We start from the raw sequence: 24,005 nt of genomic DNA, 5'->3' as shown, positions 1-24,005 counted from the left end.
GTTCTTGGAGAAGTTGGATAAATTTGTTTTGTTCTCACTGGAGCGACAAAGGTTGAGGGCAATCTGATAGAGATTTACAAGATTCTGAGTGGCATGGACAGAATGGATATCCGAGATGCTCTTTCCTGGAATAGAAAAATCAAATGCTAGGGGACATAGGATGCAGGTGCGTGGGGAAAAGTTTAGAGGAAATGCGCAATGCAAGTTTTTGTACACAGAAGGTGGTGAACGCCTGCAACGCGCTGCCCAGGGAGGTGGTGGGAGTAGGTACAATAGTGGCATTTAAGGGGCAACTAGACGAATACATGAATAGGATGGGAATGGAAGGATACGTACTCCATAAGTGCATACAGTTTTAGTTTAGGCAGGCATCAAGATTGGCGCATGATTGGAGGGCCGAAGGACCTGTTCCTCCGCTGTACTGTTCTTTGTTCCTTGTTTCAGAATTTCTCTCCATCTCCCCTTTAAATTTTGGCCTATTATTATATGGCCAGAATTCTCCAGTCTCACGAGCCCCATGACCCCTGCCAGTGAGAAGAGAAAGTTTGGCACTCAGCCAAATCTCCACTCTCAGCAGCGGAACTGGAGAATCCCAGCCACAGACGAGATTGGAAAATGCGGCCCTACATCTTTGGTTATTGACTTATGTACCAGAGGAAACCATTTCTCCCTACTTACCCTGTCAAACCCCTCATAATTTTCAATCCACTATGAGCACTTTATTCCATCTTAGATTCAAAGATAGCAGATGTGCTCTATGGCTGTCTCTTCAGATTTAAACTGAAGGATTTTTGTCCCATGTGACTCGAAATTCAGCAACCCTGAGTTTTATTCCGGTGTATTCACAGGAGAATAACTTACCTGTACAGCACAGTCCAAATAAAGCTGATAATTACCTTTCTCAGTATTAATATAAGAACATAAGAACATAAGAAATAGGAGCATGAGTAGGCCATCTAGCCCGTCGAGCCTGCCCCACCATTCAACAAGATCATGTTTGATCTGAATTGGGTCAGTTCCACTTTCCCGTTTTCTCCCCATAACCCTTAATTCCCTTGTCTATCAGAAACCTATCTACCCGTGACTTAAATATATTCAGGGAGGTAGCTTCCACCACTTCAATGGGCAGAGAATTCCAGAGACTCGCCACCCTTTGAGTGAAGAAGTTCCTCCTCAACTCTGACCTAAACTGCACCCCCCCCCCTTACTTTGAGTCTGGGCCCTCTAGTTCTGCTATCCTTTCTAAGCGGGAAGAATCTCTCTACCTCTACCCTATCTAGCCCCTTCATTATCTTATATGTCTCTATAAGATCCCCCCTCAGCCTTCTAAACTCCAACGAGTACAGACCCAGTCTATTCAATTTCTCCTCATAGGCTAGCCCCCTCAACTCCGGTATCAGCCTAGTGAACCTTGTAATGTAAGAATGTAAGAATGTCTTTAGTGTAAGAATGTTGAATGCTATGACCTTTCATTTCCTGCTATCTCAATGGAGGCACTGACTTCTGTGAAATAATGGGTTAATCCCGCCCCTCAAGCAGCAAGCGAGGTAGTCATATAACTGTTGGTGAGCACATTGTGTACTGGAGTGCAGTGTTGCAGATCAATGAAGCATCTTCACATTGAACAATGAGTTGCATTGTCACTGTTAACAAGAAAGATACGACACACACACAAATAATCAGGCAGGCGAATAGACACTCAGTGAAATCAGGCAGAACGTTGTTGCTGAAAATCTTGTAGGAAGTATTGAAGCAAAAAACATTAATGTGATCAAGAGGTTATTGGATCTGTATCTGGACAGGAATTGAAGGATGTAAAAACAAGGTAGGCTAGGGGATCTAAAAGCCTTTGTGTGACTCTAGAAGTTTCTACATAAATCAGGAACTAAGCCCTGGCAGTGAATGCTGCCTTTAACAGCAATATGTTTACCTGCAGTACACTTCAACTCCCACATATGTTCTCGATGCTGTGAAATTCAGAGTCAGTAACTGGCTTCATTGAGAATCGTGGCTGAATTATATTGTGTGTAAGCTGGTTCTGTTTTTTTTAATTAAAAAAAGCTATGGAAATGTTTAATTGGTTATACATTATTCATTGAATAAATGAATTTTCTGATGGTGTAGTTGTCCACCTCCACATCTCATAAGATTTCCATGTCCTATAGAATTTCATTTGTTTGTGAAAGGGCAAAACATTTCAAAAGAGGTATTTTATATTTCCTGTTGATGGCATTAGAAGTGAAAAGGAAAGGAAGTGTGAATTTTACAGCAACTTGCATTTATACTGTGACTGTAAATGGAAAAATACCCCATAGTGTTTCACAGAGGCATAATCAGACAAATATAGACACAAAGACAGAGAGTATATTAAAAGGGCTAACTAAAAGTTTGGTTGCAAGGTTGTGTTTTAAGTTGGATCTTAAAGGAATGTGCAGTGGAGGGGAGTGGGGGAATTGTCAAAGTGGAAAAAATTCCAGATTGCCAGTCCTAGATGGTCGAAGGCACAGCTGGCAATGGTGAAGTATGGGATGCCATTGAAGGCCAGAGGAACAAAAAGTTCAGGGCAGGAAGATTGTTGGGTTGAAGGAGATTAGAAACCATGAAGGGGGTTAAACACAAGGTTAAAATTGTTTAAACTGAGACAGTGGCAGGTGACTAGTGCTTATATACGTCAGCAAGGAGAGGGTTGATGAGTGAAGTGGACTTGGCATGAGATAGGGTACTGCAGAATTTGGGATGAGCACGAGTTCAAGCAGGATGGACAATGGGAGGCTCCCCAAAGGAGTATTGAAATAGTCATGGCCGGAGCTAAACCATGCGTGAGGCTTTCAGCTGCAGACAGGTTAAAGTGGGACAGAAGTGGGTGATGCTACACAGTTGCAAGTAGGAAATGCATCACTGAGGTTTCAAACAATTTGGGTCAACCTGAGACAATGGCAAGGGACAGGAATAGAAATGAGCATTTAGTTTGAACATTGGTTAATCACATTCAAAATGTGAGGTGTAAGTAAAATTCTAAATTGTAGAATGGAATTTTTCCTCACTGCAGAAAGTGATTATAACCTGGATGTTCATTTTAAACACTTAATGAGTGAATATTTCTGTTAGAAGTACCTGACAGAGCAGTTCAGTCAAGTGTGTTAAGTATTCATATCATAATTTGGAAATGTTCAAGTATATACATCATCCCTGTTGAATATTTTTCAGGCAAATACTTAAAAGAATTCTGTGAACATATCAGGACATGTGACTGTTATAGTTAGGTCAATATCAAATTAAAATTCACAAAAATGAATTATGGTGGATTATCCATCTTCATATTATTGCAAAACAAAATTTGTCAGCCAAATGTTTTACAGGAAGTATGGCGTTTCTGGAAAATGTCAAGGTATTTGAATTATTAAATCAGTCATTTACTCATAAATATCAGCCAGGGCACAATGTCAGAGTGACTTAGCAATTAGCTATCAGTACCTCTGATATAGGGAACCAGGCAAATGAAGGAAATCAAATGCTGCTGCAATATCCAGATTGCTTTCCTACCCAATTGAATTAATAGGCAAGGTCAGGGCAATGTGCCAGCCAACCCTGATTCAATTGATGTAGCAGTGACTTGATGATTATTTAGGACAGGCGTAGCATGTCTATATAATCCACCATAATTATTGGCAGAATATAAGTAGGCTCAGTATGTTGTACCAAACAACATGCTGTAGCAGCTTGCAAAATATACTGAATGTTATTCTGTCATTTGTCAAGCTCCAGATAAGACAAATAGCTTCCCTTCTTATCTGCAGGTTCCACAGTCTGAGATTAGTCAGTGTGAAATTTCTCACAGACCACACCATTGTGGATGGTGAAATTTGAGTTCTATAAAAATCTGGAATTAAAAACTCTGGTGGCGGCCATGAATCCATTGTCAATTGTCGCAAAAACCCATCTGGTTCACCACTTCCCTTTAGGGAAGGAAATCTGCTGCCCTTACCTGGCCTGCCCTTACCTGGCCTGCCCTACTTGTGACTCCAGAGCCACAGAACATAAGAACATAAGAACTGCAATGTGATTGACTTTTAAGTGCCCTCGGGAATGGGCAGTAAATGCTGGTTCAGCCAGTGAAGCCCACATCCCTTAAAAAAAGCTAAGTTTTAAAAATTACTATTTGTTCCCTTAATTTTATATTCAGATCACTCTACAGCCCCATCCATCATCAGTGAGAAAGGCCAAGTGGGCAGAAAATAAGAGAATTGGAAAACAGGGATCACATTTGCCGATTTTCCCTGCCTCTTGCTGTGACATAATAAGGTTCCCTGTCGCATAGGTTTGCGCTGCTAGTGGGAGGAACATGGGTCATATTTCTGTGGTGGTGGTGGGGAGGGGTGTGGAGAAGGATACTCCTCCCCCACCTCCCATTCACCACCTCCTCCCCCCCGGATGATTGTTTGGGAAGGAAGCCCCCGATACCTCCATGGTTCGCGGCTAAGGGGAGAGAAGTAGAACTGCAGCGTTGATAGGGGCAAAACCTCAAAAACCCTCCAATCTCTCTGGAGCCAGCCTTGCCATCTCTATCAGGCACTGCCCTGTCAGACTGGTGGCGAAAGCTCCACCCAGTCATTTATTTTTAAAGAGGATCATGATTTGGACTAAAACTTGGCAAAGCAGCTGGGGAGCTACAAGTCAGTTTTCAGTCAGATCCAGACACTTCTCAAAAATATGGTAAGATTTCACCCATGCTGTTTGTATATTACATTTTCCTTGTGAATTTAGAAACACTGTATTCTATGAGTTTGGGAAACTGAGAACCCTCCAGACACTGAGGCTGTGAACTATACTACAGCAGGGCTTCCCAAACTGTGCTGTGGCTGCAGGTAAGGCAGCAGTGCTGCCAGACAGCTCGGACTGAATGCTAACAGCTGCGAGAACTCTTTAAATCCTCCCAATTTTTTTTCTCATGGCGGGCCTGGTTTAACAGACTATACTTTGGGGCCTGAATGCTGCTGGAAAGAAAAGCCTAAAAGAAGGTAGGTCTTTTTTTTAAACCCTGCATGATAAAACTTCCTACCATGCTCAATGTCTAACCTCCCACCTGCTTAGTAGATGAAGCCCACCCCAACCTCAGGCAGTTGAACGCCACCCTTCAACCATGCCCCTTCCTCACCCCAGCCTCTCCCCACAACTCCATTTAGCAGCTGAAAGCCAATCTTAACCCCAACACTTAACAACTCTCAGATCACTGTAGATTTTCACGCAAAGTTGAGGACATCAAAATGGGCTCACACCAGGAGAAGGTTCAGGTAACACTACATGCAAGGTCCACCTTTCTGCAACGCTCATCTCCACATTAACAGTGAATTTCCCAACTGAGTTTGACAGCTCGGGCAGAACAGTGTGCATGTATTTTGAAACAGTTTGCCCGCATGTCGATACTATTTTTATCCATTCCCTGATGGCTCCATTGGCAAGGGCAGTCTGCAGCTCAATCCCACTAAAACAGGAATTCCCAGATCAATCCCAGAATGTGTAGGAGAACAGTCAGTGCAGCAGGCTCACAACAGCAGCAATGGACTTGGCAAAATAAAAACAAAATAGTCAAGTCTCACAGCTCCTTGTTACTACCCTGTGAACCCAGTTAGTGAAGAGCATGCATGTGCACGTGTGGAGAATCATGACCTATGCCCTGTAAGATTGAAGAGTCTGCCAGAACTCATCAATTAGGCTCATAATGGCCACTTTGAATGTAGTCCATCATTTGTAGAATTGCATGCCAACATGAGTCAGCACTTTTGGGAAAAGACAGGGTAAATTTGGAAGTAAAGTGGTGAGGCACTGGAGAGGGTGACTCAGTGCCAAATTTTTTTTAAGTATATGGGTCATCGTGGTATGATTGAGTTCTCAACTTGCTTGTTGGCACAGACCCACATTCTGAAGCATTCTGCTATAAAGATAGCATTGCACTGTATTTTTAGGCCTACACACAGCTGACTTCCTTTCATTGAAAAACCAACAAAGGCATCATACAACTGAAATATTTCATGAATGAATCTAACTAAAATAGATTTAATTCAGCAAAGACTTGCAGTAATTAACAACTGTAGGCAGAGTGTTATGTCTCCAGTGCCATGCTTTGTTTGACGTCAGTGTGAATGCCCATTTGCAGCACATGAGAAAAAAAATCGTCTCTGTTTTGTAGGACTAATAAATGTCTTGAAGAAACATTGAAGCAAAAAGTTGCTCCATCCACATCTTAGGAAAAGTTATTGCATTATGCTGTAGTATTGGTTTGATAGAACTTCTTGCTGTGTGAACAGACAACAGTAAGCAATAATATCCATCTACCTTGCATTATTCTCCCCTCAAATAAGCAAGAGTTCTGCCACAAGCATATCTTAAAGCCAAATTACAGAATGTTGGGTTTACAATGGGTGAGAACATTGAGTTACTAATGGGGCCAGTCGTCATGGTAGTGTGGCAATCTATTGGATGGGAAATCAAACTTGTATCTAAATTGAGCATAAAGTTGGCAGAATAGTCTAAGTTGGCATAGGGACTATGAGCAAGTTCTAGATGCTAGGCTGTGGGAATCGTCTAGCTGGTACGGGCAAAGTAGGAGTAAGCAATCCCACAATATTAAAAGATATTTCCAAAGATGTGCAGGTTAGATAGATTGGCCAAGCTAAATTGACTCGAGTGTCAAGGGGATTAGTAGGGTGGATTTGAGGGGTTACGAGAAAAGGGGCTGGGTGGGATTGCAGTTGGCACAGACTTGATGGGCCTAATGGCATCCTTCTGCACTGTCGGGACTCTATGTTTCTATGGATTCTATGAGTAAGAAACACAGACAGAGCATTACTTGTGAGTTCCAGGAGTCACTCTCCTGAAACCTAGGCCATTTTTTGAGCTGTTTCAAGCCTTTCTGAGATATCTAAGTCATCGGCACAGTGCCTGGCACAAATTGGCAAATTTAATTGTTTCATCTGCACTTCACCACGAGATGTTTTACTATGTTAAAGAAGCGACATAAATGGCAGTTGGTATTGCTGCTGCAACCATGTGTCTCCTCTCAAATTCTGTGTGTCTTCTACATTAATTTATGTACATATATACCAACTATCTGACAGAGGAAATAATCCCAGAACAAGGCTTAAAAATACGCCAAGGTTGTCGGGCAAATGTGCTACAGATTCATGGTTAGTTTGGACAGGTGCCAGGAAGTTAACCTTTACACTGAGGGTAACTGACTGCTTAAACAGTTTGTCAGGCCAGGGTCAACTCCTTTGTGAGTTGGCTAAATTATCGAGTTGGTGTTCCTGCATGATAAAATGAAAAGAACTGAAGAACCGTCATCATCCAGACCTATCTTATGATATAAGTGGTATCATAGAATTATTTATTACACAATGAGGCTGTTCAGCCCATCATGTCTTTGCTGGAACTTTGTAGAAACTACCCAGTTAGTTGTCTATGTTTTCCCATAGCCCAGCAAATTTCAGTTTCATGAGTATATATCTTAATACCCTTTCAAAAGTTAATAATGAATCTGCCTCTGCCAATCTGTCAGGCAGTATATTCCAGATCATAACAACTAGATTTCTGTACATTTTCCTTTCGGATTTTTTGCCGATTATCTCAATTCAATGTCCTCTGCTTACTGACCCTCCTGTTAGTGGAAACAGTTACTCCCTTTCTGCTCTGTTATTCATACAATTCACCACTGTATTTCTACAATGATCATTAATGCGACTCTGTGATCAGTTGGCTAGAGGAACAGTTCAAGTGGGTTGGAATGGACGAGGTCTGCCTTCCTTCAACAAATTGCAGTGCCCTACCTTGTCTTGTTGTGCATCCAGTATATGGTCAAGGATTGGTCAAACGCACTCAACAGAGGTAGGCTAATTCGACTCACATTGGAAGGCAAAATACACCTGAACATCACTGAGTGGGTTTCTTATTATCACATGCATTATGCTCACTTTATTGCTTAAAGCCTTTCCACTTTTTCTTGTGTTACAATGCACCTTTTTCCCCTTTAAATTTGCTATGCTCATTCAAGGTTACTTTTTATTTAATTGCCATGATCCCTTTCCGCAGCAGGTGCTATAATTTCTGCATAACTTCACGACTTACTTATTTTTTGCATTTATTTCCCTGATTTCTTTATATTTCTCCCCACGTTTCCCGCCTCCATGTACCCTCCATCAGCCGGTAGAGACGGGTGGACACTACCACGGACAGCTCCACGAATGCAGTTGCAGATGACGCTAGGCGCTCACGTACCAGGAACCTTGCGAAGTCAGTATCTGATCCCCCGAGGTGAGCCCCTCAGCCAAGACCTGGTGAAGCTCATCACCAGGGCTTCCCTCTGCTTTGCTTTCAAAGTTGTTACCGTACTTGGTGGTTCTTGAAAGTTGTTACTGATGATTACTAACGCTGGCTTTTGCACTTGATCCTCTGGTACGTTTTCATTAGGTCTTCAGTCATTGCTCTGCTGCCAAGATCGTAACCATCAATATGTTCATTGTACAAGGCTGCTCTTGCTGGCTCCAGAGCTTTGTATGGCTGCTGCTACACAAACATTTCTCAGTTTTATTACATGCCACTTTTATTTTTCTCCCCACCCTCCTGATGGTGCCAGCCCTTGATGGCAGCCCTCCTTAGTCTCATCCACCCGGTTACTCTTCAATTATAGACTTCTACAATGAGAGTCAGTGGGCTATTTAGCTTCATTGGGCACCCATGCCTCATGGTTATTGTCCTTTTCTGATGTCCATGCTTTGGCACTGTCCAATGCAAATGCTCAGAGGGCAATCAGGGATCATAACCCTGAATGATTATTTTTCTCCCTTATACCTCCAATAACCCTGAGGGTGATTGTAGCATCCCTACAACCTCACCCCAGCTGAGGTCAGCTGACTCAACACAACTCAGTGACTGAGCCAGGGACTTTTGTGCTCTCTGTGAAACAACTTTATAGTAGACGGTGTCCTGTGCCATTGAGGAACTTTACTTTTTACTTGTAATCGTCTGGCATTTTTCTCCTCTTTGTGTCTTCGTCCTGTGCTTTCCCATTATCTCACTGTCCTGCTCCAGGTGAACAACAATACAGTCACAGGTTTCACCAAAACTCTAACATCATAATGCAAGGTATGTCTCGCAGGAAGGGTAGGTTCCCTGAGCCCTTTGTGATTTTCTGTAGTCCTTGTCCTGTGAGAGGGGTCTGCTGCAATGAGGTTTAACCCAGTCCCCATTTCTGAATTACTGAGCCCATGGGAAATGGCCGAGCTTTTATGTTGGCCAAAGATATGATTCAAAACTAGGGAAGAGAGCACTCTGGGTCTGGGTCTGACACAGTAAATTTCAGAGATGGAAACTGGACAATAATAAGGTCAAATTGGTCAATGACAGGAGTAGAAAGTGGATTGACAAACAATCAACATTTTCCTTTTTACAGCATTCAGTTTTCCCTTACACATGACCCTCCTCCGAGTTCAATACTCTATCATGAGAACTAACAGGGTAACACAGCTTATTTTGTCCTTTATAAAACTCATAAGAATACTAATTGACAGGTAGCACTTCAGATTCGTTAAGTTATAACTAAAAGATTAAGTAGCACAGTGGTTAGCACTGCTGCTTCACAGCTCCAGAAACCTGTGTTCGATTCCCAGCTTGGGTCACTGTCTGTGTGGAGTTTGCACAATCTCCTCATGTGTGTGTGGGTTTCCTCCGGGTGCTCCGGTTTCCTCCCACAGTCCAAAGATGTGTGGGTTAAAAAATTTAAATTTGCTAAAAATGCTAAAAATTGCCCCTTCAAGTCCTGAGATGCGTAGGTTAGAGGGATTAGCGGGTAAATATGTAGGGATATGGGGGTAGAGCCTGGGTGGGATTGTGGTTGGTGCAGACCCAATGGGCCAAATGGCCTCTTTCTGCACTGTAGGGTTTCTATGATTCTAAGTAATGGACATTGTACCCATGTGTTGTGACCATATTTATATTCCAGGCAACTCATTGACTCTGGTTAGGTACCTGTAGGTATTTTGTAATTATGGACGTGCTAATATATGATACAATAATGTTAATGACCTGTTCTACGTAATTTACATAGTTTAAGCACATTCATTCATCGCACGCAGTTAAGTTTCTGCTAACAAATCTGACAAATTCATTCCCACTTGAAGAACAACATATATTTTCAAAGCTTTCAAATTAGTCAACATGAAGATAAAAAAATGTCTGGATACAGCAGGAGGCAATCAGTTTTTAATGAATTTAGGAGAAACCAAAACAAAGGTGATGAGTGTAAGGATAGACAGACATAGATTATTGCATTGAATAAGCTGAGTGGTATTATATCAAGCTTTATATATTGCTGAGCTAGAGTACTGCAGTAAAACACACTTTAGGCAAGTGCACAGATTTGCAGCACAGTTCATTCAGACCAGTAGAGGCGAGACTGAAAATTGTTGAATGGACACCACAATCATGAGAGAAATTCCCTTTTGCAATAAAATTTGGAAGAGCTAAGAGATTAAAGGCTATATGTAGCCACATATACATGGTGTTATAAACCAGAAAGACACGCAAACTGATTGCATTTTCCTGACTTAACCCGCTATACAAAATTGACGCAACAACAGCATGTACACAGAAGGTAATGTTGCAATCAGTGATTAACTGTACACATACAATCCACGTTGTTGTACTTTAGGGACTGGGCTGAGTGAAGTAGACAAGTTAGAGAGATGTAGTGACTCAATAGTTTTTTTTTAATCTTAGAAACAAAGAGAAATTGAGTGAAAAATGAAATCTGTATTGTGGAACTCATGAAAAGGAATGGATTCCAGGAAGAGGATTGTGTAAAGAGCTTTGGTTCCAAAATAGAAAGGACCCAGGCAGAAAGAGCAATGTCAATGAGGAAAACCCAGCACTGAATATTCAGAGGATTAATGGATAGCAGTACTAGTGTGGGGGGGGGGAGGGGCGGGGGGTAAGGAAAGTTAGTACTTTAGTTCTTTCACCTCTTGGACTAAATTTACATCTAATTCTGACAAATTGTTGTTTCATTCCTGGCAGCTGTTCAGCGTGTTCAGAAAGTAACTTTGGCAGGCCTTATGCCTGTATTCAGTGCACTGAATTTCCCACAGGATTACAACAGGAGTATAATAAATAAATAGAGTTAATTAGCTCTACATTAACATTTTGAAGAACACATCATTCGCAAATGCACAGTCAGTGCAAAGTTAGCTTAACTCATTGAAAATTGGTATTGGGCAGAGCACTCATATATATTGTACAACAAATGGTAATGATATTCAGTTAAAGATACTTGTTTTCATAAACAATAAGGCAACATAGGTCAAGAAAGGTCTTTGAGCTGAAAGGTTAACGCTAGCGTTATTGAATACCTGGTCACTCATCTCATTGCTCTTTGTGGGACATTGTGTGCAAAATGGCTGCCGCATTTGCCTGCGTAACAACAGTGATTGTAATTCAGTGTTGGCTTTGCGATGCTTGCCAGGGATGTGATAAGGTACTTTATAACTGGAAGTTCTTTCTTTTTCTCTTCCTAGCATAGGAACGATGAAGCAAAATGTAGAACCTCAGCTACTGCTCAGGTTGAATTCAGCTAATTCAGCAGAGCCCAGGGAACCTCTGCACAGTTCAATATACAGTTTGCTGCAACTGTACCCACTTACCCATTGGGGAAACTGTGATGCATAAATATTCCCATTCTGGCAAATGCCTAGGTTCATGAATCGTTTCCAAATCTGATCAGCCATGAATACAGCACAAAAGGGTAAAGGATTGGTTTGCTGTGGTGCATGAATTTGATAGCCAAATCCCCCAACATTTTGAATCAATGAACTAACTTAGTTAGATGCATTGGCCGTTCTTGCATCAGCCTTGTAGTGGATGCAAATACCTGAACCCTGTTCTCCAAACTAATCCCCCACTGTGTTGCATGCATTGCACAAGGTTCTTCTTTCACTATGGCTTGGGCACCATTAATATGCATAGGTGGTCCGTACACTCCAGCTGCTTGTCATAGATGATGTTACTAATGGCCGTAGATGGATTTTCTGTCTTTCTGACACAAGGTGTTGAGAAATGTGCTTATGCAGTTCTTCTGAAATATCAAAGATGCTGCCATTCATTCTTTGAGAGCACCTGACAGGGACAGCCTATATGAAATGTCCCAAAGTACACCAGCAATTCCAGTGTGTCTGAGCTACAATAATTTAATGTTTCTGTAACCATGTTGTGCAATTAATTTGTCTCTATGTTGGAAAATGAATTTTTTTTTGTATTTTGATTTCCATTATTATTTTCCTACCCTTCCCTTCAGATCTATTGAAGTTAAAATTCCTTTGGTTGCTTTATGTAGCTATGTTATAAATGTATTTGCGAAGATTTTTTCTCATCACTATTTCTGGTGATTGTATCACATTATGAGAGAATAGGGTCAATTACCTTACTGGCGTTCTTCTCCCACTCATGTGTAATGCATTCATACTAAATCTGTCTGCGTAACGTTTTTAACCATTTATAAAAGAACAGAAAATATGGTTTGGATTTCATTAAAAATGCCAGAGTAAATCCTCACCAATATAATTATAAATATCATTACATCCAGTAGAGTAATTCTTCAGGGCAGAAAGCAAAAATTGGAAGGATAAAAATAGGTAATTTTAAAAAAGTTAAATATGTCATTGTATATATTAGTCACTCATATCTCAAGAAGTATTTTAGTTATATGTGTTGTGAACTCTACATGTTTAAAAAACATTGTCATTCTTGATTGATATCCAGCCTCAGAGGAGTCACAAATTCTTCCACGCAGGAATACTGAAGTCAATTCTTCAGTACCTCCTCCCAGGCCTGTCAGAAATGTTGATGTCTTAACACAAACTGAAGCCCCCCACAACCCACCCCCCCACATATATACACAGAACACACACACACACAGAACACACACACACAGAACACACACAAACAGATAACATACACACAGAACACACACAACACACAAACACACACAGATATACACACACACAGACCAGTAGACGCAGAGAACACATACACACACACACACACGAAGACAGATGCGCACACACACAAATGCACATACACACACACACACACACACACACACACACACACACAAACACACACACACACACACACACACACAAGCATACACAAATACACACACACACACACACACACACACATATACATACACACTCATGCAGTCGATTTTCATTATTGCAATCTGTGAAGCACTTTGGAATATTCTTTGTTCATGGTGCATTCTAGAAATCTAATTTGTTATTGGTCCCTGTTGTTATCTACAGATACATACACGGCAATTGCCTTATCTAATCTCAAAGACATTGTCCCCTCACTCACAATTTACACCTCAGACTCTGACCTTGTGCGACATTCCGCACCTATTTGCCCATCATTGGCGGCAGAGCCTTCATTTATCCTCTTCAGCATCCTCTTTCAAAAGCTGTCTGTCTTTCCACTTCTCACTTCACCTTAAAAAAAATTTTAAAATCTGTTTTCCACCAAACATTAGATCATTTGGCCTAATGTCTCTCTTGTGGCTGGGTATTCTGTCTCTTATCTACCTCTATCTTGAATATTGATGAAAAAAGTGAAATGCTGTTTTTTAGCTTGCACCCATCCGGATGATGTCCCTTTCTGCCCTGTCTTATCCATGACTGGTTCTGCACATCAGCACAGCATGACTTAGCCAAATTGTAGGCAACCAGTTTGGAGCAGTTTCCACATAAATGGTGAAAGATTCCTTCACCTTCGTAAAGACCATACAGGGCTTGCATACCTTGCAGGATTTGGGCTCGATTGACATTGCCACCAATGTACCACTCCAGGACTGCATGACCATATCTATCTAGGTGACCTGGATGTTTATGAATTTATGAACTCAGCAACTCTTGCAGTTGAATTCAGTTTTGATGACACCATGTATGTCCAAATAGATGGTGTTGCCATGGGATCCCCTGTAGGCCCAACTCTTCACAAACATTATAATGGACTCATTCCTGCTCTCAAATTCACCTTTGAGATGAAGCATTCAAATTGGTTCCCTCTCCTCGATGCATTTATTGAGAAATCTGCCAATGAGTTCTCTATAGCTGTCTACCACAAGCCCACCTTCCTGGTTAGATAGGCCTTGTCAGTAACCTCATAAATAGGAGCCGAGCCTCTGATCACCATGCACAAAAGACAATTTTGTCTTTTAGAAAGCGTTTAGATAGTTACCTGGGTACGATGGGTACAGAGGGATATGGGCCAAATGTGGACAATTGGGACTAATTTAGGTGTTTAAAAAAAAGGGCAGCATGGACAAGTTGGGCCAAAGGGCTGGTTTCCATGCTGTAAACCTCTATGACTCTTTGCAAGATGGATGCTGTAAAAGTGTACATCAAAGCCTGTGGGAGAACAGATACCCTGATCAGACCATTGCTCCTTGTATACCACAAAAACTCATGAATAAGTCTAAGGCTGCCCTTTTGGGTCCTGAAAGGTGCCCAGTCTACCTCAGATGGAAAAGTAAAACATCTCAAAAATTTTAGCAATGGTAAAGCTTGCTGTTTCATGCTGCTGTATGTAATAGCAATACCAGTAGTATGTCCCACTAATAGGATACTGCCTTCAAGCCAAAGAAATATTCTGCCTGTCACACAAAGGAGTGATGTGTTATATAAATTTCAGTGCTGGTCATGTGTCCCAAAGACTGGCAGATCATATCAAACAGCGCATTCCTCTGGCTGTTCACACCAGGCAAAATACTAACTGTACACAGCAAGCTCATGCTTGGAAAACTCAAAACACAGTTGTTATGCTATGGCATGGTCAAGAGATTTCAGGCTTTATTCAGAACAAAAGATATTTATTGAAAAGAGAAACTTGGTACGGGAGAGTTGCAGCTCTAAGCTGCACTGGAGCTGAGCTCCAGTCCTTACATGATTATTTCATGGCTGATTCCAACAGATAGAGGTTCCCACCTTCTGACGTAATCACTCACACTCAGTTTCCATTGATCCCTCAAGTCATGTGACCCATTTTCTCTGTACTGACACCACCTACACAACAGTAGTGTCCATCATTAGAAGTGATTCCTTGATCAGACAGCACTTGCTAAACAATTCTGATTGTGCTAAGGATTAAACTGAAAACCAATTTATGATTATTAGTCGGGCTCGCAGTGTGGCTCACTTGCACATGCGAGAAGACACACATAATCACACTTGGCCTTTGCAGATGGAAGGAATGTGCCAACATATTTCTCCCTTTTCCCCTAAACAGAAGCTGGAGGGGCAGCCATTCCCGCATAGATTCCTAATGGAAATGTATTGGCAAATTGACTTGCCGAGTTTGAATTTAAACAAAAGTTTTGCAGTTAACTGTTTCCTGGTGCATTTTACATGACAATACCTCTACCAATCAGAGTCTACTTTCCAATGAATCAGCACTCTCTTCTCATGCAGCATAAATTATTGTTCTCTTCACAATTGTTGCTCTTGTGAATCTGTCCTGATGAGTGCAAGATGAAAAGCTTCAACAGCATGTCTCTTTTTTTCACAAATACTCTGATTTTGGATGACCAGATGAGTATTTGTCAACCTCAATCTGTGAATTGCATTTGGATTTTTCTTGAGTTAAAATATTAGATTGAATTCACTGTTGCCATTGTTGTTGTTGTTGCTGCTCTTGTTCTGTCAAAAAGCTTGAATTGTTGAATGTGTCGAACGTACTCCCAGATGCATTTTTGCAACAAAAGTGAACGTTTAACTTTATGTATCTTCTGTTATCTTCTTTACAGAGTTTCATACAAGTGGAGCACGTATCAGTAATTCAAGCGTGGAGTTCAGTGCACCTCTTATTGCCAGCCTGCATGGTCCACGGGCTGCAAATCAGACACGGTAACCACTACACTTGAATTCCTGATATGCGCTTCGATCTGTGCCTTGAGCACAAAATAATTGCACTAACCCTTTTGCACAATAGCTCTCAATGATCCTATTTATATGTTGGTGTGTTGCTGCTTAACCTTCTCCTCAATTGTTTAACGGAGGTATTAATCCATTTGAAATAAGTAAGTTATGGCTTCTACCAAATTAATGCAATTTCATTAATCTGACATAATTTCAAGGCCATTAAGTTTTTAACGACATTTTATACGGAGGTGGTTTGTACCTGTTATCACTTTTCCATTCCCAAATGCTTGGGAATCCACCACTACAAGCAAGAAACATGAAGGCTACTTTTCCTATCTGTGTTAAATATTAATTTGTTAACTCTTTTGATGTTATTCATTAAATTCTAGGGATTCATTGAAGGAACCAGACCAAAGGTCCATAATGCCAGAATGGGACTAAACCCCAATGGCTAAGCTGGAAAATGTTTTTTGATTGATCTTGTGTATTGAGTGACACAGACAAGGAAGGTCCCATGTCCAGTCCGTGGTCTGTACTGAGCCCTCTGAGACGGCAGTAGAAATGGCCCCTTTTGTGATGCTCCAAACAGTCTGAAATACTCACTAGTTTCACGTGGCAATTAGAACAATGAACCAAAGGGCAGCAGCTAGCACTGAGGGAGCAGGAGTCAGTGCCTTTAGGAGAGGAAGGTGAAGTGGGAGGAAAATTGAAGGAACAAAAAAATTCCATAAAGAAAGCAAAATATAGATTCACATCCTTATGGAAATCCATTTATATGATTCAAATATCCTGCATTTTATTCCACAGCTTTCAACAAATCATTAAAATTCCTCACCTTTTCATTTTGTATATTTGTGCATGGAATGTGGATTCAGTTTTTTTTTTGTTGCCCATCCTAAATACACTTTGAGAGCACTCAAGAGCCAACCACACTGTTGTGGGTCTGGGGTCACATGTAGTCCAAACCAGGTAAAGGATGGCAGATTTTGTTCCCTAAAGGACATAGGTGTCCTAAAATAATGTTAAAATATTGGGTGACCAAAAGGAACATTTTGAAATGGAAACTCTCCTTGAAACATCCATCGATGTAGAAGCAGTTGAATTTTTTTTAAGCGCAAAAAAAAGGAACTGGGGTAGATCATCTGGCTCCTTGAGCTTGCTCTGCCATTCAATATACCCCCATTATACTGATATCTCTTGATCCCCTTAGTGTTAAATATATTTAACAACTGAGCAGCCAGGATTCTCTGGAGCAGAGAATGTCAAAGGAATTTCTCCGCACGTGAGACTTAAATAACTAATCCCTTATCCTGAGATTATGACTTCCTAGTTCAATGTTTCAAAAGTGAAGAAAAAGCCTCTCAGCATCTACACTACAAATCTCTTCAAAAATTTTATAAGTTTCAATGATATCACCTCTCGTTCCTCTAAAATCCAGAGTACATTAGTTTATTTTATTCATTCTCTCCTCGTAGCACGACCCTCTCATCCCTGAAGTCAATCTAGTGCATTCCATCAGACCATTTAATGATTGAAGGATTGGGAGGCAGGTATACAGTTCCATCTAGTCAGGGACCTATTTATTCTTCTCAATGTTGCACCATTTCTATTTATTTTGTGAATCTAAATTTGACTCGCTCTCTTGGTGACTGAGGCACTGACTCCCGCTGATGTTTGGTTTGAGCTGTCCGTGTTACCGCATCTCACTCAAGTGATTTCATTTGATTTATTATTGTCACATGTATTGACAAACAGTGAAAAATATTGTTTCTTGTAAAAGTCTGGACAAAAGTGTTGACTGATCCATTATGCAGGTCACATGTGGTCCTGATGTGACTTTCCCGCATCAGTGAAAACACGCTTTTCAGCGGGAGTCACTACTTAGTGATCATGGGCACCTCTATTGCTGCCTCAGCTGACATCAATATAAAACCAGCGGATCAAACTGGGGTGGCCTTCCCTGTTTGTGTGTCAGGTGCATGTTTCATAAAATTTTTTTTCTCTGTGCCGCGGAAGACCACAAAACAGGTGAAGAATCTTGACCTTTCCTGCTAAATCCATTCAGCAAGAACTAACTAGGCAGTCCCTAAGAGAAACTTATTTATTTCTGTATGTGCCTTCCATTAGACAAAGGAATGCTCACTAATGAGCAGCTACTGCGCTGCGAATAAATATCTAGCAGCAGTACATTGCTTCACAACATGTTCCTGTTGTGCCAAATCTTTTACATAATCCAAACTTGCAAGGAGAGATCTGCTTTGCTCTTTCATTTGCAGTGGTGACTGTGCGTTAATCCAGGAGAGAGTAATCCTCTTTTAAATCAAATAGATTAGTATTTGGCAAAGCTATCTCTGCTCTCCCACAGAAATGATGAGATATTAATTGTTTTGCTTAAGAAATATAATCTTAAATATTTACATTACCAATTCATGAGTATTAGCGTACGAAACAGGTGTGCGGCTCGGTAGCACAGTGGTTAGCACTGCTGCCTCACAATGCCAGGGACCTGGGTTCAATTCTGGCCTTGGGTGGCTGTCTTTGTGGAGCCTGCCTGTTCTTCCCGCATCTGCCTGGATTTCCTCCAGGTGATCCAGTTTCCTCCCACCGTCCAATATGTGCAGGTTAGGTTAATTGGCCTTGCTAATACCCTTAATATCAGGGGTTTGCACGTCAAATATATGATGTTACAGGGAGAGTGCCTGGATGAGATTGTTGTCAGTGTGGGCTTGATGAGCCAAATGGCCTCCTCCTGCACTTTGGGATTCTACAAGAATTGAATTCCAAGGCATGCAACTGCTGGAGACATTCACATGAATTTCTTATTTGGAAATAGAAAGGTTGCACTGAAGTAAAGCACAGCTTGACCTTGATCTTAGATGCTACAGCCCTAAGATAAAAATAGATGACAAAGGCCATTTGGCCACTCTGAGTTCATCCATTCACAAAGGGTCTCTGGTCATCTTTCCACCAAAGCCCCACCATCAGAGCATCCAGCTGTTTCTGATATGATTCAGAGGTCTTGTTGTCATGACCTGACCTCCACTCCAACAACAGAACTTCACCAGGAAAAGGGCTGGGAAGCATTGTTCACACCTGAACATGGAGTAGCCACCACATACCCACCAAAATGGAGCAGGATTAGCTTCAAGATCATCGGGGCCCAATTTTATTTCAATAGCTCGAGAATATCTCCACAAACTTTTTATGGTTGAAAACATTAGGCTGAAGTTTACCATTTTTGGAAGAAAAGGAAAGCTTTGACAAATCGATATAGAATGAGGAGTGGAATATTTTGAGCCGTGAACTGTTGGTTTAGAGAATGCTTTCAGATTGCAAAAGAAAGAACAGTGCTTAGTACTTTATAGAACATCCTTGAACTTGCATAGCATCTTGAAATCATGGCGGCTATAGCTCCAGATATTGATCTAGTTAGGATTGCATGAAGAGTTTGGACTTCCCCGACCTTTTATGGGCATTTTCTTTTTTTTCTTCAATTGCTGCCAATTTGAAAAAGTTTTCTTTCATAACACATTATTTTGCCGTATTCATAACCATCTTTCAGATGAAACATTGAGTGAAGACCCTGTCCGCCTCTCAGTTGGACATCAGATTTCCACTTACACAATTCAAAGAGGAGTAGGGGATTTCTCCCTGTTTATTCTTTAATTAACATTCCTATCAGAGATTACCAGGTCATTATGCTATTGCTGCTTGTAAGATCTTGCTGTGAAAAAAATTGCCAGCTGAGTTCCCTGCGTCTCAAGGTTTTTGATATTTTTTGAAATACTTGCGGATGCTCTGAAGACATGAAGATGTTGTTCGAATACAAATCTTTCTTTTCTTTCATACATTTTAGTCAGGAAAGAAAAACATCTGCCAATGAAGTAAATCATTTTAATAATTGCACTTTGTGAAGCTCATTCTGACCTCAAAAGACAAGGTCACCAAAATGCTTCTAGGTATCAAGGACCCATGTTAAGGAGGTTTGTTCTAAGGCAGTTTTGTGGGGATACTGGTGGCAGTGATGTCCTCAGCTGGAAGGTATTGACACAGGTTGCTAATATAAAGAGAACACAAAAAAAAGGGAGATTTTCCTGTAAGATTCCCTTCATGGAAAATGTAAAAGTAAATGACACAATTAAGTGGCATTTTAGTTTTGGGAATAAAATTGCGTTTTCAAGCATCCATTCACTGGCTTTCTAATCACAGACTAGGTAACAATTCCCCATAGTGCCAAACTGAAGAGCAAGAAAAAAAAATGAAGCTTGGGCAGTTCTCTCATTACCATATGGGAGGCGAAAGCAATCTCCCATTATTGTCCAGCGCTGGGATAATAACTGATGTTTTACTCAAAATCTCCTTTACAGAGATCATAGAGGCATCTCCAGTTCGGGTGGCAGGAGACCAGAGTTGGACACCCAGGCTTGCGGTGAAGTTCCCTGCTCACCACCAGGCCAATGATTATCTACACAACGTCTACATTCCCGGGACCACCACCATGCTGTCCGGGAAGTCAACTACTGAGCGTGAAGGGAAGAAATCCTTCATTACTTTTGGGAAGAAGAAGAAGGGTGGTAAATAAAGCGAAGAGGAAGCAGAATGGAGTTGAATACAATGGTGAGAATTATAAAATGGAGCTGCATGACTGAAGCACGTTTTTTTTTTAAATAAATTACTAAATGTCACTTAAAAAAAAATCACTGGGCCAGAGCAGGTCCTTTGCTGCACTAAGTATTAGTTTGAAAGGGAATGGAGTTTTTTTAATTACATTTCCAATGAGCATGTCCAGAATGCTTCAGTAATCTTCAATTAAAACAAGCCATTCAAAGGGAAGAATGGCAAACTGCACATGCTCTGCTGTTTAAGGTGGTCAATATGCCTAAAGGTGTGAAGCAGTTTCCTTTCCTTGGCAATCCAAAGATTAAGGCAACTTACTCCTGACTATGTAGTGTGATTCTGAATATCATAACCACATGGAACCTTCCAGGAATGCTGGCATAAGTCACAAAGAAAATTGGTATCAGGCCAGTGCTACTATATTTTTGTCAATGAGGTACAAACCCTAGCATTGGCTTGACTAAGGATAGACTTTGGAAATAGTCCAACATAGTGTACTGTGAACTGATGGGACTGATCTCCCCCTCTGTGAGTTACATAGTCGGCTCCTAAATTCAGTTCTGCTGCAGGGATTGCCCTTGGCTAGCTATGCTTTGCATATTTCAAGAAGTGATGGATGTCCATCCACACCTGGGATGGCTGTAACCAAAAGTCTAGAAACAGATGGAAGGAGCAACTTTTCTGAGGTTCTCTGGTAAGGAGGAGATAAGCTGCTAATAGCCCTTGGGCCATATAATGTGAACCATTGGCATAGACCCACCGTGCTCCATTACTTGCCAGTTGAGGAGAGAGAACTTTCCAAATGTAAGTCATGGAGAAATTGTGCCTTTCCTGGAGAAATGGAAGATTGATTCCCCCATCACCATCAGGATGGAGGGAAATTAAGGAAAATGTTTAAAGAAAACCCATTCCCTTCTGTAAGCAGCTGTAACACAAATGCTGGCAGCAACTATTTTAATTCAGTCAACCATTCATTGTATTGTGTCTCCATTTATTCAGTCCAAAATGTCACGCAGCCTTAACATAGATTAAGGAACACTTTAAGAGTCCATTTTGTCATTGTGCATGTTGCTGAGGGTTATTGCTTGCATTACATTTTCTGTAATTTATTCACTGTTTAACACCCCATATTTAGCTTTGAGGGGTGCGGGTGAAATGGATCAGAAAAGAGCAAAGAGAAACAAGCAAGTGAAAAAGGAAAATAACTGAGGCTTGATTTCCTCCAATTGTTGAACTGCATTAGGTGTCAGACAGGATTGCCAGATAGAACAGCCATGATTTTATCAAATGACAGGGCAAGCTTGAAAGGCCAAATGGCCTATTCCTTAGTCCTGTGTTTCCATGGAGTGCTAATTAGAAACAGTATCTGGCCAAGCACGTAACATTGTCCATCCCACTCCTTTGGAATGCCATCTGATCCTCAGATGGTTGTAGGCATTCAGAAGGGTCATGACTGAGTACCCTTTTTATCTGCCTGATGTAGACAATGGAACAAGGCCTCTTGCAAGGGAAAGAAATGGGGAGTGAAAAAAAAAGAAGAAAAAGAGTAAAATGAAATACCAAAAAAAAGTTATTAATGGGGTTAGGGTCGCCACCTATTGAAAGACCCGGAACTGGACAGGGTGGGATGGAGTTGGGGTTTGGATCAGACAGAGGCACAGAATCAAATCCTGGCTTGTGTTCTGAGATATCCTTTACTGAAGATGAAAATTCATCAACAAATTAGTAATACCTCCACCTCATGAGACATGGAAGGGAGAATGTTTTTCATGTCTACTTCAAAGTTTAAAATTTCCAGACTTGAGGTAGATCTTTGACTGATTGTGGAAAATAGATGATAAGCAAGTTAGCAAGCCCAGTTACCTCTCTCTAGATTTTTATTTCTATCAGAGTGGAATAAAATCTGGTGGAGATATAGGGCGTGTTGCAGACTCATTATCATTCATTCAACAATGTTGAACAATGTTAAGATCTGCCAGTCTAGTCTTTACTGTCAACTGACCTCAGTACAGATAGTAAGGAGAGAGCTTCAGCATCCTGAGCTCAGCGAGGAACAATCACCTGGCCTTCCTGCTCCTAACTTCAGCCTGAGAACCACTACCAGAAGGTCCATGTGGAGAGTATCACTGGGACAAGGTATGGGAGTGCAGGCTACACCCATGGACTCCTGCCTTCAGCCAGTGAGTCAGTGCCTTCAGGAGAGGGGAAAACAAAGGACAGGAAAAAAATAAATAAATTGGGAATGGGGAAAAGAAATTGGGTGATCCAGTTCAATTCCAGTTAGGTGGCAGATGTGAATGGGGCTAATGTTTTGTGGAACAGGGACTTGAACTATTTACAGTGTCAAAGTCCTATCATTTAACTTTATTTAAAAACTCGCGATAATCCTATAACATCTATAACATATTTCCTCTAAAACTGGATCAATCAGCCATAGCTTTGAGATTAAAGCCTTGGTAGCCAGTGCAAGAGAGGTAGTCTGTAGCTGATTTAATATGTAGGCATGCTGAATGTGTCCTGTGAGTATTGAATATGAATATATCCATATACAAGTATCTGTCCTATTTCTTAGAAAAATTAAAAGACTGAATTAGATCTGGAGACATTGTGAATCTCTTTGTAGTTTTTTGATGTTTTTTGCTAAAACTTGTTTTATTACAATTATACTGTGGTGTTGTAGATTTCTTATACACTGCTTTTTAAGTACAATAATCCTACAGTAGTGGAACATAAAGTGGTAGATTCTTTATAATAATGTACTTGTCTATTTCTGAAGTTTGCTTGTCATTGCTAACATCAGTATAATAGCCCGTATTACAACCAGTGAGTATATTGTGCTCTGTATTTTACTTCAAAACTAAATTGCTGTAATCCTCGTGCAAAAATCTTGCTTTCCTTTAATTGCAGTAGACTATAATGGTAATGTTTTGCTCTAACTTCAGTCTTTCCATTAAAATTATTCCTTTAATCCAACCATTGTTTCTGTGTTTTGATGTTCCAAGGTTCTCTCTCAATGGGGCTGACTGACAAATTCAGTTTTGTAATACATTACTGTGTTATATTTTCAGATAACCAAGGGCATATAAAATAACATGAGAAAATGAGGGCAAAGAAAGGATATTTATACTATGAAACTCTTCCCTCACATAAATTGTCTCACCCTAACACCCAGCTGTACCTTAAAAATGATTTGCCATTAACGTTTTTATCTTATAGATCATTCCAAAGATGTTTCATTCTGAAAACAAGTTCTCCCCAATAACAATTTTAAAAGGTCTTTGGGCGGCATGGTGGCACAATGGTTAGCACCGCTGCCTCACAGCAGCAGGGATCCAACTTCGATTCCCAGCTTTGGTCACTATTTGTATGGAGTTTGCACATTCTCCCTGTGTCTCCATGGGTTTCCTCTAGGTGCTCCAGTTTCCT

At 40.9% G+C, this 24,005-nt stretch overlaps 1 protein-coding gene across 1 annotated transcript in view; it reads left to right on the top strand.

The window, feature by feature from the left end:
- The window catches only part of LOC145351623 (protocadherin Fat 4-like), a 101,874-nt gene extending 78,322 nt beyond the window's left edge, over positions 1 to 23,552 (top strand). The window contains exons 8-9 of the mRNA XM_080201195.1: positions 8,197 to 8,307; positions 20,330 to 23,552. Coding sequence (XP_080057321.1) covers positions 8,197 to 8,307; positions 20,330 to 20,544 — 326 coding nt within the window. The 3' untranslated portion in view covers positions 20,545 to 23,552. The remainder of the gene's footprint in view (positions 1 to 8,196; positions 8,308 to 20,329) is intronic.
- Positions 23,553 to 24,005: the final 453 nt, after the last annotated feature.

The sequence above is a fragment of the Carcharhinus amblyrhynchos genome, chromosome 13 (genome assembly GCF_965287045.1).
Source record: "Carcharhinus amblyrhynchos chromosome 13, sCarAmb.v2.hapA, whole genome shotgun sequence".
NCBI lineage: Eukaryota > Metazoa > Chordata > Chondrichthyes > Carcharhiniformes > Carcharhinidae > Carcharhinus > Carcharhinus amblyrhynchos.
This window is presented reverse-complemented; position numbering and strand designations above follow the sequence as displayed.